We start from the raw sequence: 12,981 nt of genomic DNA on the forward strand, positions 1-12,981 counted from the left end.
TGATCAGGTTTAAGCAGATATAAAAACAGAAAATGCTGGAAATACTCAGTAGATCAGGCAGCATCTGTGAAGAGAGAAACAGAGTTTCTGCAGTATTTTCTTTTTGTTTTTAGGTTTAAGCAAATGCTGGGTTTGCTTTTCGCTTGTGTTGCATGTGACCCATCTCATCCTATCCCATTCTATTCTACAGCATTAATATTTTAGTGTGAACTCTCCCTCTTTTTCTGTAAGTGGCTTTATGTTCCCCTCCACCCCCCTGAAGCCCCTAGCCATGTCACATGAAACAGGCCCATTACAAGATGCCCAGGTACGACTGTCCCGGTGATTTTCCCTCCCTCTCATTCATAATACACAATGGATCTGATTGGTTAGACTCCACTCAGTTCAGCTGAAGGGGAGACCACAGCCACAAATCCCCATTTTGTAGCGCAGCACGCAGCTGCTCCAGTACCTTGTACCCATTCCCTCACACTGCTGTCTTCACATGTGCATATGCCCCAGACATTAAGAAGGATTAATATCACTGCCTTGAAAAGTATGAAGAAGCTGTTGTATCAAAATCAGAAGATATCGGCTTGCCAGTCAAGACATGTTTACCTCTGCTTTTATCTTCTTCCAGATGAGATGTACGAGATCTTGTCAAACCTTCCAGAAAGTGTGGCATACACGTGCATAAACTGCACAGAACAACACCCTGCGGAATGGCGGCTGGCACTAGGCAAGGAACTGCAAATCTCTTTAAAGCAAGTCCTGACTGCACTGCTAAACTCGCGAACTACCAGCCACTTGTTACGCTACAGGCAGGTGAGTGAGCTGCTGCTTCACGGCAGTGTCAAACAAAGCGTTGGCAAAGGCATATTTTACATTGTTGGGAATGCAGGCAAGTGGCGTTCATGCATTGGCTCCTATTCATATTCATATTGTTAAAACTGGCTCCTTTATTTCAACAGCTGAATTGTATACCATCTTAAATGAACTGAGCAGACTATTTGGTGGATGAAGAAGCCTTGTTAGCTTATGAAATGCATCAGAATCTTTGAGAGAGTTGTCTTAAGGGACCTACTAATGACTGTAATAAACAGCGTGTTTTGCATAGTTCCCCCTATTGAGTATTACATAACATATCCCATATCTGATAGTCGAGTGAAAGTGAAACGTTGAATAAATTAGGCTAATGAATGTTAAAAAATAATGGCCCAGAAATTCGGGTCTCCACGGGTGAGTACGCACGGGGTACTCACCCGTAGGCCCGATGGAAGTGCCGGTTTCCTGCATGCACTGCGCATGCGCGGGAAACCGGAACTTCCGTTCCTCTGAAAGCAGGGGTTCAGAGGTCGAATGCGTGCGCGGGGGAGTCTGCGCGTGCGCTTTGAACTTACGTTTTTTTTTTACAGGTTTTTCCGTGAGGGTAAGTCTTTAGAATTTAGAAATGTAAAAACCAGGTGTAAGGCCTGCTTTTTACAAGGTAAGTGGTCAATTAATTAAAATTTAAACATTTTTTCCACAGGTTTATTATTTTTAAATACTTTAAAGCAAGGTAAGTTTATTTTTAGCCCCGTTAGAGTATTAAAAAAAAAAATTCAAAAATTTAAATTATTGTTTAAAATAGTTATTTAATGTAATTTATAGTTTATTTTAAAAATATGTTTAAAAAAAAAAATATTTGAAGGTTTACTGCTATTTTGGGGCCGTAGTATTTAGAAGTCTTGACAGCACTTCCTGTCAAGACTTATGAATGGAGCATTCCCTGCTCCGATTGGCTGCCCATGGCCCACGTGATCCCAGGGGACGCATCGAACTAACTGCGCCCCTGGGACACGCAAGCACTGCGCGCCGGCAACTGGGCCAAGCCCCGGATCGGAATTCCACGGGGCCCTACAGCTCAACTGCCGGCGCGCAAGGTAAGTGCAGGTCGGGGGCTTGCACCCGTGGGAAGCCCCCGACCTGAATTTCTGGGCCAATGTTTCTAAATGTTGTTTGATAATGTCTTTAACTATCTAATGTGTTCAAAAGAGGAGTCCAACTTAAAAGACATTTTTTAAAAATCGTGTGTCATAAGATTCTCCATGCAAAACAACTAACCTGGCGGAGAAGTGACCAGTTCCATGGTTTTTCTTGTCACTCCGCCGGGCCTCCAATTTTGTTACTTTCTTTTTGAAGGTACTGATTTGCTGCATACCATTTCACAGTTCACTCACGACCCTCATGTCCCTTGTTCAAGCAGCCATTCTTTATGGTGTGCGCCTAGTCATTGAGAATCCGTAGGGTATTTGATGTGGAGAGCATCAAAATCCTATCATCACTTGCAATCCACATGTACTTTACAGCAGAATTAACTGGATACTATTCAGGGGCAGAAATCCAACTGTGATTTTTTTTTTCTCTCTTCCCCAGTCTGGATATTTACAAAACTATTTGTAGCATCTAACCTCCTGCCTGACGTTAGCACAGACTGAGAATAAAACCTAGGTCCTTCCTGGTCTGTTTTAGTGTCAGTTTAGATCAGTTGGTAGCACTCTCGCCTCTTGAAGTAGAAGTTCATGTGTTCAAGTCCTATCTCCAGGAATTGAGCATATGATCTAAGCTGCGCTGGTGGAGGTGTCGTCTTTTGGGTGAAAGGTTAAGCCAACCCCCTGTCTGCCTGTCCAGGTGGCACTATTTGAAGAAGAGCGGGGGGTTTTCCCACTGTCCTGGCCAACATTCCTTCCTCAATTAACTGGTCATTTATCTCATTGTTGTTTGTGAGACCTTGTGTGCAATTTAGCTGCTATATTTACCTAAATTGCGACAGTAATACATGTCAAAAAGGTAAATTGTTCGATATAAACAGCCCTGGGATGTCTTGCTGCTTATTTTTTGGCTGTCTGTCCCTGTGGTAAATTACCTTGACTCCAGTGGCTGTCTCTCAGATATTTCTGGTAGAGATCAGGAATTTTTAGTATGGATTTAAGGGAGTGCAACAAAGGTTCACCAGACTGATTCCTGGGATGGCGGGGGCGGGGGGGATTGTTCTATGAGGAGAGACTGAGGAGACTAGGCCTATACTCTCTGAAGTTTAGAAGAATGAGAGGCGATCTCATTGAAACATACAAAATTCTTATAGGGCTTGACAGGGTAGATGCCGATAGACTGTTTCCCTGGCTGGGGAGTCTAGAACCAGGGGTCATAGTCCAAGGATAAGGGGTTGATCATTTAGGATGGAGATGAGGAAAAATTTCTTCACTCAAAGGGTTGTGAATCTTTGGAATTCTCTACCCCAGAGAGCTGTGGATGCTCAGTCGTTGGGCAGGGATCGATGGATTTTTTTGGATATTAAATAAATCAAGGGATATGGAGATAGTGTGGGAAAGTGGAGTTGAGGTAGAAGATCAGCTATTATCTTGTTGAATGGTGGGGCTGGCTCGAAGGGCTGATTGGCCTACTACTCCTACTTCTTATGCTGACCCACATACACCAAAACACTGCATCACTGGTTTCCTCAAATGTGTGAAATGTCTTTTGCATGTCCAAGAAAACATCTAACCTTGTTGCCCACCTCATGGGGATTGAAAAGTTGCATTGTTTGTGGCAAGAAGCTAATTGATTTCAGATGTTCTGAATTAAAAAAAAGTAAAATGGTGGCTGTTACGGTATAAAGATATGTAGAAAATGCACAACTTAATCAGTACATGCGATGACTAACCATAGAGGAGCAGTCTGAGATGGGAGACTATCGAACAGAAACCAGTAAGTTAAAAGGAACTGAGTTTTACGCTCGTGCTGTATTGGTTACCTTCCATGTTAGTCAGGTGACTGCGTCAGCATTCAATTCTAATTATGAAATGCACCATGGAGCTTATTTCATTGCTTAGGAGACCACAATTGTTAATGTGGATGACTGCTTTCGTTGCCTGATTTAGTTAGTTAGATTTGAAGTTTTCAAAAACTGAAAGGTGAGATGGCTGATGGGCAGTGTGAGAAGCAATGTAGCTAAATCTTGCCTGCTCTCTTTTTACCAGGCAGCCAAACCGCCTGATTTAAATCCAGAGACGGAGGAAGTTGTCTCAGCTCGAAGCTCACCTGAAGGTCCTGATCCACCGGTTCTTATAGAGGTAAACCAGCAGGACGAACAACCTCTTGATCTGGAAGGTGTAAAGAGGAAGATGGAGCAGGAGAGATACCACTCGGTGGTAAGGTCGCCATTTACTTTGCCCGCCTAGATTTGCTAGAATATGTTTTGACTAACCTGTAGCCCATAAAGAAAAATCTCAGCCTACTCGATAAGTTCAGCATCATGAAATCTCTGAAGCATGAGTAACTCCTCTCTGTAATTAAAATATGCTATATGTTGGCAAATGCTTTAATGTCCAATTATCTACTGTTGTGTGTTCAGCTGGAGTTCAGCGATGACATTGTGAAGATCATCCAAACAGCGATGAATTGCGATGGAGGGCAGCCTGAAAACAAAAAAGCCAATAGCATGGTCAAGGCTTTCTTTATACGGGTAAGGGGGGAAAAAAAGAGGGTGGTTTATCTACGGTTTGCAGCGTCTCCTGTTTCATCTCGATACGAGGTTAATGTTGCAGTATTAAAATTGTAAGATGCAATCAGGCTGCGAAAATCCTGTCTCCTAGCAACCAGCAACAACCATCGAAGGCTAATCACAGCCACTAAAGTGTTCCTTCTGTTGCTGAGCAATCAAATGCTCCACCTTAGTCCTAATTTTCTTGGCTAGAATATTTCAGCACTTTTTTGAAATCATTCCGGTCCAGTCGTCCTTCGAAGTTTTCTTTGTAAGTTTTAAAATTGAAGTGTTTCATTTGTGACCTGGTCTTTTAAAGGGGGATGGGGAATTCACTCGACCGTCGCAGGATAAGGTTTGTTGAAGTTAGCAGCACAAATAAAACACTAAAAATAAATATCAGGCCAGTGCTCAAAGTGTCATTATTTGATTAACTAATAACAGAAAATGCTGGGAGTGTGTAGTAGATATGTTAGTACGGCAGTACGTGATAAAACTAAGAATACAGGTAGACTACCCTTTATCCGGACTTCCGAAAACCGAAACCCTCTAAAAACCGAAGGTTTTTTCGTTCAGCGTAAGTCGTGCGTACGAACGAAAAAACCTTCGGTTTTTAGAGGGTTCCGGTTTCGGAAGTTCTGTTAAAGGGTAAGTCGTGCGCACGACCCCCCCCCCCCCGCGGACCCCGCCAGCCCCGACAACCGCCGACAACTGCCGACCCCCCCGCCGGCCCCGACAACCGCCGACCCCCCCCCCGCGGACCCCGCCGGCTCCGACAACCGCGGACCCCGCCGGCCCCGACAACCGCCAGCCCCGACAACCGCCGACCCCCCCGGCCCCGACAACCGCCGACCCCCCCGCCGGCCCCGACAACCGCCGACCCCGCCAGCCCCGACAACCGCCGACCCCCCCGCGGGCCCCGACCCCCGCCGACCCCGACTGACTTACGCTGAGCGTCAGCGTAAGTCGTGCGCACGACCCCCCGCCGACCCACCTTCCGAAATCCGAAATTCTCCTTTATCCGAAACTCGGCTGGTCCCGAGGTTTTCGGATAAAGGATAGCCTACCTGTACTATACTAAGGCTATACCAGCCTTTGGTACAGCTGTACTTGTACCCAGCTTCGGTCTGCACATATGACAGGGATATCGATGCCCTGAAGATACAGAAGAGGGCAACTAAAATGATTCTAGTCTCGAGACTCTGGTATCAGGATAGACTTGATGAGTTGGCCTGGTTTCATTAGAGAAGTACGTGCTTAGTGGGTATATGATTGAGGCTTTTAGAATTATGAAGGGATTAGACTGTCTTGGATCATTCCGGCGAGCGAAGATAACCTGCGGCTTCTTTTCTCAGCGTCTCCTTAACCTCTCTTTCCAGCCCCCTCACCAATAACAAGTGCGAGATGCTACTGGACCTTTTTGTCACCAAGATTGAAACTATCTGCTTAGCTGCCTCTTCTGCTTCCCACCTTCCCCACTGGAAACCACCATCACCACCCCCTCCTCAAAAAACCCCACCCTCGACCCCCTCTGTCTTTACAAACTACCTCCCCATCTCCAACCTCCCTTTCCTCTCCAAACTCCAAAGTTGACTTTTCTGAAATCCGTACCCATCTTTCCCGCAACTTGATGTTTGAATCTTTTCAATCAGGTTTCTGCCCCTGCCACAGCACTGAACTGGCCCTAATTAAAGTCACAATTGCCATCCCCTGCGACTGACGGTGGTGCATTTTTCCTCCTCGTGCTCCTCGACCTGCCGGCAGTCTTTGACATGGTCGACCACACTGTTGTCCGGCTCAGTGGGACTGCCCTCACTTGTTCCACTTTCACCTATCCAACCATAGCTAGAGCATGCCCAGCCATGGCTTCTCAGTTGTGTCAGCTGTAGCTCAGTTGGTAGCACACTCGCCTCTGAGTCAGAAGCTCGTGGGTTGAAGTCCCACTCCAGATAATAGTAAAAAACAAAGCACAGCAGATGCTGGAAATGTGAAACAAAAACAGAAAAAGTGCTGCAAACACTCAGCAGGCCATGTAGCATCTGTTGATAAAGGAAAAAGTTAACGTTTCAGGTATATTGGCACCTACCCCTCACAGCTCACTTCGACCTCCTCCCTAAGATCCACAGACAGGACTGTCGCAGTACACTGATCGTTTCAGCTTGCTCTTCCCCCACGGAACTTAGTTCCTCTTTCAAGAGTTATGACAAAGAGTTACATACCTAACAGGCTAACTTTTTACCTTTTTTCACCTGACCCGCTGAGTGTTTCCAGCATTTTTCTGTTTTGTCTTGGTTCCTGAGAGCAGGCCATTTGCATGCTCCGTTGATTGCATGATCTGCTGGACAAACAGGGAGAAAAATGGGATGGGGGCAATAATGAAGAGGATCACATATCTTCACGTAAATCTGACACTTCACCACGAGTTGAGCTGCTGGACAGCCTTCCATCTAACAGTACTTGTGTTTATTTCTTCTGTAGCAAATGGAGCGATTCTTCCCATGGTTTAGTGTGAAGGAGTCCAAGTTCTGGGAGCCCAACAAAGTCACCCCAAAGTGAGTATTGTAAGCAGTATTGAATTTGGTTTTACTTAGAACTGTGACAAAGAGGTTTGAAGCTACGAACTTATCCTGAACCAAAATGTTGTAGTTTTCATTATTTGTGTGTTTAGAGGCTGAGTCAACATGGTTTTATGAAAGGGAAATCGTGTTTAACAAATTTATTAGAGAGTTTTTTGAGGATGTAACTAGCAGGATAGATAAAAGAGAACCAGTGGATGTAGATTTCCAAAAGGCATTCGATAAGGTGCTCTCAGAGAGGGAATGGGTGACTGTCAGACAGACAAGGAGGGCCAGGCTGGTAGTGTAGGAGTCCCCTGAGTGCATCTCGCTCTCTAACCAGTATTCAGCTGAATACCAGTGAGGTCAATGGTTCCTCTGGGGAGCACATCCAGAGCCAAGTCCACGGCACTACGGGTGGCTCAGCTGTACAGGGGGGGAGGAGGAAGAGTGGGAGAGCAATAGTGATAGGAGAGTTGATTAGTTAGGGGAACAGGCAGGTGTTTCTGTGGCCGTAGACTTGATTCCAGGATGGTATATTGCCTCCCTGGTGCCAGGGTCAAGGATGTCACTGAGCGGCTGCAGAAAATTCTGAGGGGGGAGGGTGAACAGCCAGAGGTTGAGGTCCATATCGGTATCAACGACATAGGTAGAAAGAGGTCCTGCAGGCAAATTTTAGGGAGCTAGGAAAGTTATTAAAAAGCAGGACCTCAGGGGTAGTAATCTCTGGATTACTCCCGGTGACACGAGCTAGTGAGTATAGAAATAGGAGGATAGAGCAGATGAATGCATGGCTGGAGAGATGGTGCAGGAGGGAAGGCTTTAGATTCCTGGGCTATTGGGACCGGTTCTGGGGGAGGTGGGACCTGCATAGGCCGGATGGGTTGCACCTCAACAGAGCTGGGACTAATGGCCTTAAAGGGAGATTTGCTAGTGCTGTTGGGAGGGTTTAAACTAATTTGGATGGGGGATGGACACCAGGATGTAGCATTAGAAAGGAGAAACAAGGTGCACCAAGGATTGGGAGAGACAGATAGCACTAGAGTAAGAATTACAGGATACTTTGTGATATCCGGCACTGACGGGACCGAGCTGTTGCCGTCCCATCAAAACTGCCGGACAAACCAGCGCTAATGTTAAAACATACAGAAGCTTTTGAGCTCCGTATCTAGCAACAAACCCTGTAGCAACAGCTTCTAAACAGTCGGCCGTAGCTTGCAAGCGTCTCTGTAGCTAAGCAACAGCTTTAGCTAGACCTTGCAGAGCCTGACTGGTGAAAAAAAAGCAACGAAAAGAAAAAAAACTTACTGAACCGACTCCTGAATTTTGCCGGTGGCTCGAGCATTAACCTCCGGATAAACCAAAGTTTCCTGTAGTATGGTATTCGGTGGGGTCAGACTAAGAGAGAATACAAGAAGGTCTACAATAGGTTTACAGTGCATTAGCGTGGATGCATGTAGTGTGGTAAATAAGGTTGATGAGCTGCAGGCGCAAATAGAAACATGGGAATAGGATGTTGTGGCGATAATGGAGACCTGGCTCAAAAAAGGGCAGGATTGGGTACTAAATATTCCTGGATATAAGGTGTTCAGGAAAGAGAGGGAACGAAAGAAAGGAGGTGGGGAGCTGTATTGATTAAGAAGAATATTACAGTTCTGGGGAGAGAGAGGATGTCCTGGAGGGGTCAAGGACAGAATCTGAAATAAAAACAGAAAATGCTGGAAATACTCAGCAGGTCAGGCAGCATCTGTGACGAGAGAAACAGAGTTAACGTTTCAGGTCGATGACCCTTCATCAGAACAAGGACAGAATCTATTTGGTTAGAGTTAAGAAACCATAGAGGTGCCATTACACTACTAGGTGTATTCTATAGGCTGCCAACTAGTGGGAAGGATATAGAGGAGCAAATTTGCAGGGAAATTACAGAGAGGTGCAAGAACTATAGAGTAGTGATAATGGGGGACTTCAACTATCCTATATAGACTGGGATAGTAATACAGGTAGACTATCCTTTATCCGAAAACCTCGGGACCAGCAGTGTTTCGGTTTTCGGAAAATTTCGGGAGGGGGGTGGGGTCCGCGGGGGTCGGGGTCCGCGGGGGGGGGGGTCCGCAGTCGTGGCTTGTCCGTCGCTGCTAGCCTGGAATGCAATGAAGTTCCGCATTTCCACCAACAGGTCGTCGTGCTCGGTCGGAACAGGGGCCGGCACCGCCATGGGCTCAGAGCTCTCGTTGCTTTCGAGCCTCTGCTCAGCGTAAGTCGGCGGGGGTCCGCGGGGGGGGGGGGGTCGGCGGGGGGTCGTGCGCACGACTTACGCTGACCCTCTGCTCAGCGTAAGTCACGGGGGTCGGGGTCAGCGGGGGGGGGGTCCGCGGGGGGTCGTGCGCACGACTTACGCTGACCGAAAAAACCTTTGGTTTTTAGAGGGTTTCGGTTTTCGGAAGTTCGGATAAAGGGTAGTCTACCTGTAGTGTAAAGGGCAGAGATGGAGATGAATTTCTGAAGAATGTTCAGGAGAACTTTCTTGATCAGTATGTTTCCGGCCCAACGAGGAAGGAGGCATTGCTGGATCTGGTTCTGGGAATGAGGTGGGTCAAGTAGAGCAAGTGTCAGTAGGGGAACATTTAGGGAATAGCGATCACAGTATCAAGGTTTAGATTAGCTATGGAAAAGGACAGGGAGCAATCTAGAGTAAAAATACTTAATTGGAGGAAGGCCAATTTCAGTGGATTGAGAATGGATCTGGTCCGGGTAAATTGGAATCAAAGATTGGCAGGCAAAACTGTAATTAAACAATCGGCTGCCTTTAAAGAGGAGATGGTTCGGATACAGTCGAGGTACATTCCTGAGGGGGAAACGTAGGGCAACCAAAGCCAGAGATCTAGAGTAAGATGAAGCAGAAAAAGGGGGCGTATGTCAGGTTGAGAATAAAAGCGAGAACCAGGCTGAATATAGAAAGTTCAGAGGGGAAGTGAAAAAGGAAATAAGAGGGGCAAAGAGAGAGTATGAGAATAGATTGGCAGCTAACATAAGAGAGAATCCAAAAGTCTTCGATAGGCATATAAAAATAGTAAACGGATAGTAAGATGAGGGGTGGGGCCGATTAGGGACCAAAATGGAGACCTATGCATGGAGGCAGAGGGCATGGCTGAGGTACTAAATGACTACTTTGCATCTGTCTTTAGCAAGATGATGCTGCCAAAGTCATAGTGAAAGAGGAGGTAGTTGAGAGACTGGATGAGATAAAAAATGATAAGGAGGAGGTACTAGAAAGGCTGGCTGTACTTAAAGTAGATACGTCACCAGGACCAGATGGGATGCATCCTAGGAAGTTGGAAATTGCAGAGTTACTAGCCATAATCTTCCAATCCTCTTTGGATACGGTGTGCTGCCAGAGGACTGGAGAACCGCAAATTTTACACTCTTGTTCAAAAAGGGTGTAAGGATAAACCCAGCAACTATAGGCTAGCCAGTTTAACCTCGGTAGTGGGGATGCTTTTAAAAACGATTATCAGGGACAAAATTAACAGTCACTTGGGCACATGTGGATTAATTAAGGAAAGCCAGCACGGATTTGTTAAAGGTAAATCGTGTTTAACTAACTTGATTGAGTTTTTTGATGAGGTAACAGAGGGTTGATGAGGGCAATGCGGTTGATGTGGTGTACATGGACTTCCAAAAGGTGTTTGATAAAGTGCCACATAATAGGCCTGCCAGCAAAGTTGAAGCCCATGGAATAAAAGGGACAGTGGCAGCACGGATACGAAATTGGCTAAGTGACAGGAAACAGAGAGTAGTGCTGCATGGTTGTTTCTCGGACTGGAGGAAGGTACACAGTGAGGTTCCCCAGGGGTCGGTACTGAGACCACTGCTTTTCTTGATATATATTAATGGCTTACACTTCGGTGTACAGGGCACAATTTCAAAATTTGCAGATGACACAAAACTTGGAAGTATAGTGAACCATGAGGAGGACAGACAAGTGGCAGATGAAATTTAACGCAGAAAAGTGTGAAGTGATGCATTTTGGTAGGAAGAATGAAGAGAGGCAATATAAACTAAAGGGTACAATCCTAAAGGGGGTGCATGAACAGAGAGACTTGGGGGTATATGTGCACAAATCATTGAAGGTGGCAGGGCAGGTTGAGAAAGCGGTTAAAAAAGCATATCGGATCCTGGGCTTCATAAATAGAGGTATAGAGTACAAAAGCAAGGAAATTATGATGAACCTTTATAAAACACTGGTCTGGCCTCAACTGGAGTATTGTGTCCAATTCTGGGCACCGCACTTTAGGAAGGATGTGAAGGCCTTAGAGAGGGTGCAGAAAAGATTTACAAGAATGGTTCCAGGGATGAGGGACTTCAGTTACATGGATAGATTAGAGAAGCTGGGGTTGTTCTCCTTAGAGCAGAGAAGGTTGAGAGGAGATTTGATAGAGGTGTTCAAAATCATGAGGGGTCTGGACAGAGTAGAGAGAGAGAAACTGTTCCCTATGGCGGAATGTTCAAGAACCAGAGGACACAGATCTAAGGTGATTGGCACAAGAACCAAAGGCAACATAAGGAAAAACTTTTTTATGCAGCGAGTGGTTAGGATCTGAAATGCACTGCCTGAAAGGATGGTGGAGGCAGATTCAATCGTGGCTTTCAGCAGGGAATTGGATAAGTACTTAAAGGAAAAAACATTTCCAGGGCTACGGAGAAAGGGTGGGGGAGTGGGACTAGCTGAAATGCTTTTGCAGAGAGCTGGCACAGGCTCGACAGGCCGAATGGCCTCCTGTGCTGTAATCATTCTATGATTCTATGAAAAGGTTGCTACGCAAGGTAAGGGCTCATGGGATTGGGGGTAATATATTATCATGGATTGAGGATTGGTTAATGGACAGAAAAAAGAGTAGGGATAAACGGGTCATTTTCAGATTGGCAGGCTGTAACTAGTGGGGTGCCACAAGGATCAGTGCTTGGGCCTCAGCTATCCAAGTTTGCTAGTGATACAAAGCTAGGCACAGTCTAGTTGGGCTGAATGGCCTGTTTCTGTGCTGTATATACTATGTAATCAGGAACTAGAATGGAGATGTATATCAATCAGGGACAGGTGCATATTTGGGTCTTAATCAGGGACAGAGACTGGATGGAAATTTAAATCTCAGTCAAGGGCAGGAATTCATGTTTGTTTCTTAATATGGGACAGAAATGGAAACTGGTAGCGCAGTCAGGGACAGGAACAGGAATGGAGATTGGAATTTCATTCAGACAGGAATGCATTTCTGAATCCCAATATGGCACAGAAATGGAGATTGGCATCTCAACTGGACACGGGCAGGAATGCAGATCTGAATTTGAATTGGAGTCAGGAATGCAGATTTGAATCTTACTCATAGACACTGGCAGATATAGAATACCACGACAAAGCTTCAAGCTCTATTTCACTAATGTATTGAAAAGTATAACTAGTTACCTTTGCTGAATTAATTTTAGGGGAGTGAAAGGGTTTTTGCCAGGCTATTTCTCTGAATACTTGGGTTTCTGTTGATCTCTTAACTTGTTTAGTGTTAGAAAATGCTTTTTTTAAAACTGCATTTTTTAAGAATGACGTTGCTCGATGCAGTGCTGCTCTTTATCACCATTGTAAATGTGAATGAGAGTTGTCAGAGCGGGTCAGTACTAGAACACTTGGCTGTTGATATCACTACATTCTAAAATATTGTATCAATACGCTGCAGTATGCAATATCCCCATTGTGTTAGTAGTGAACAGTAACTAGAAAAACAGCTTGTATAAGTTGGTCTAATTTCTTTAGCATCTGTCACTTTTTTTGTGTCTTGACTATTGATATTTTTCTCGGGTCAGTGTCTCAGTTCAATATCACCAGCCATTATTTAGTTGTGCCCTTGCTCCCTCTGGACTGCAGTGTGCCTTTATCTG

General features: G+C 45.5%; 1 protein-coding gene across 5 annotated transcripts in view; it reads left to right on the forward strand.

Annotated features, from left to right (window-relative positions):
* Positions 1–12,981, forward strand: part of kmt2a (lysine (K)-specific methyltransferase 2A) — a 187,196-nt gene that overhangs the window by 103,419 nt on the left and 70,796 nt on the right. For all 5 annotated transcript variants that reach the window (XM_085967740.1, XM_085967741.1, XM_085967744.1 and 2 more), the window contains exons 15-18: positions 620–804; positions 3,999–4,169; positions 4,373–4,483; positions 6,980–7,053. In XM_085967740.1, the coding sequence (XP_085823866.1) occupies positions 620–804; positions 3,999–4,169; positions 4,373–4,483; positions 6,980–7,053 (541 nt within the window). The remainder of the gene's footprint in view (positions 1–619; positions 805–3,998; positions 4,170–4,372; positions 4,484–6,979; positions 7,054–12,981) is intronic.

Source organism: Somniosus microcephalus, chromosome 26 (genome assembly GCF_052327205.1).
Source record: "Somniosus microcephalus isolate GS21.2 chromosome 26, FLI_Smic_1.0, whole genome shotgun sequence".
Lineage (NCBI taxonomy): Eukaryota > Metazoa > Chordata > Chondrichthyes > Squaliformes > Somniosidae > Somniosus > Somniosus microcephalus.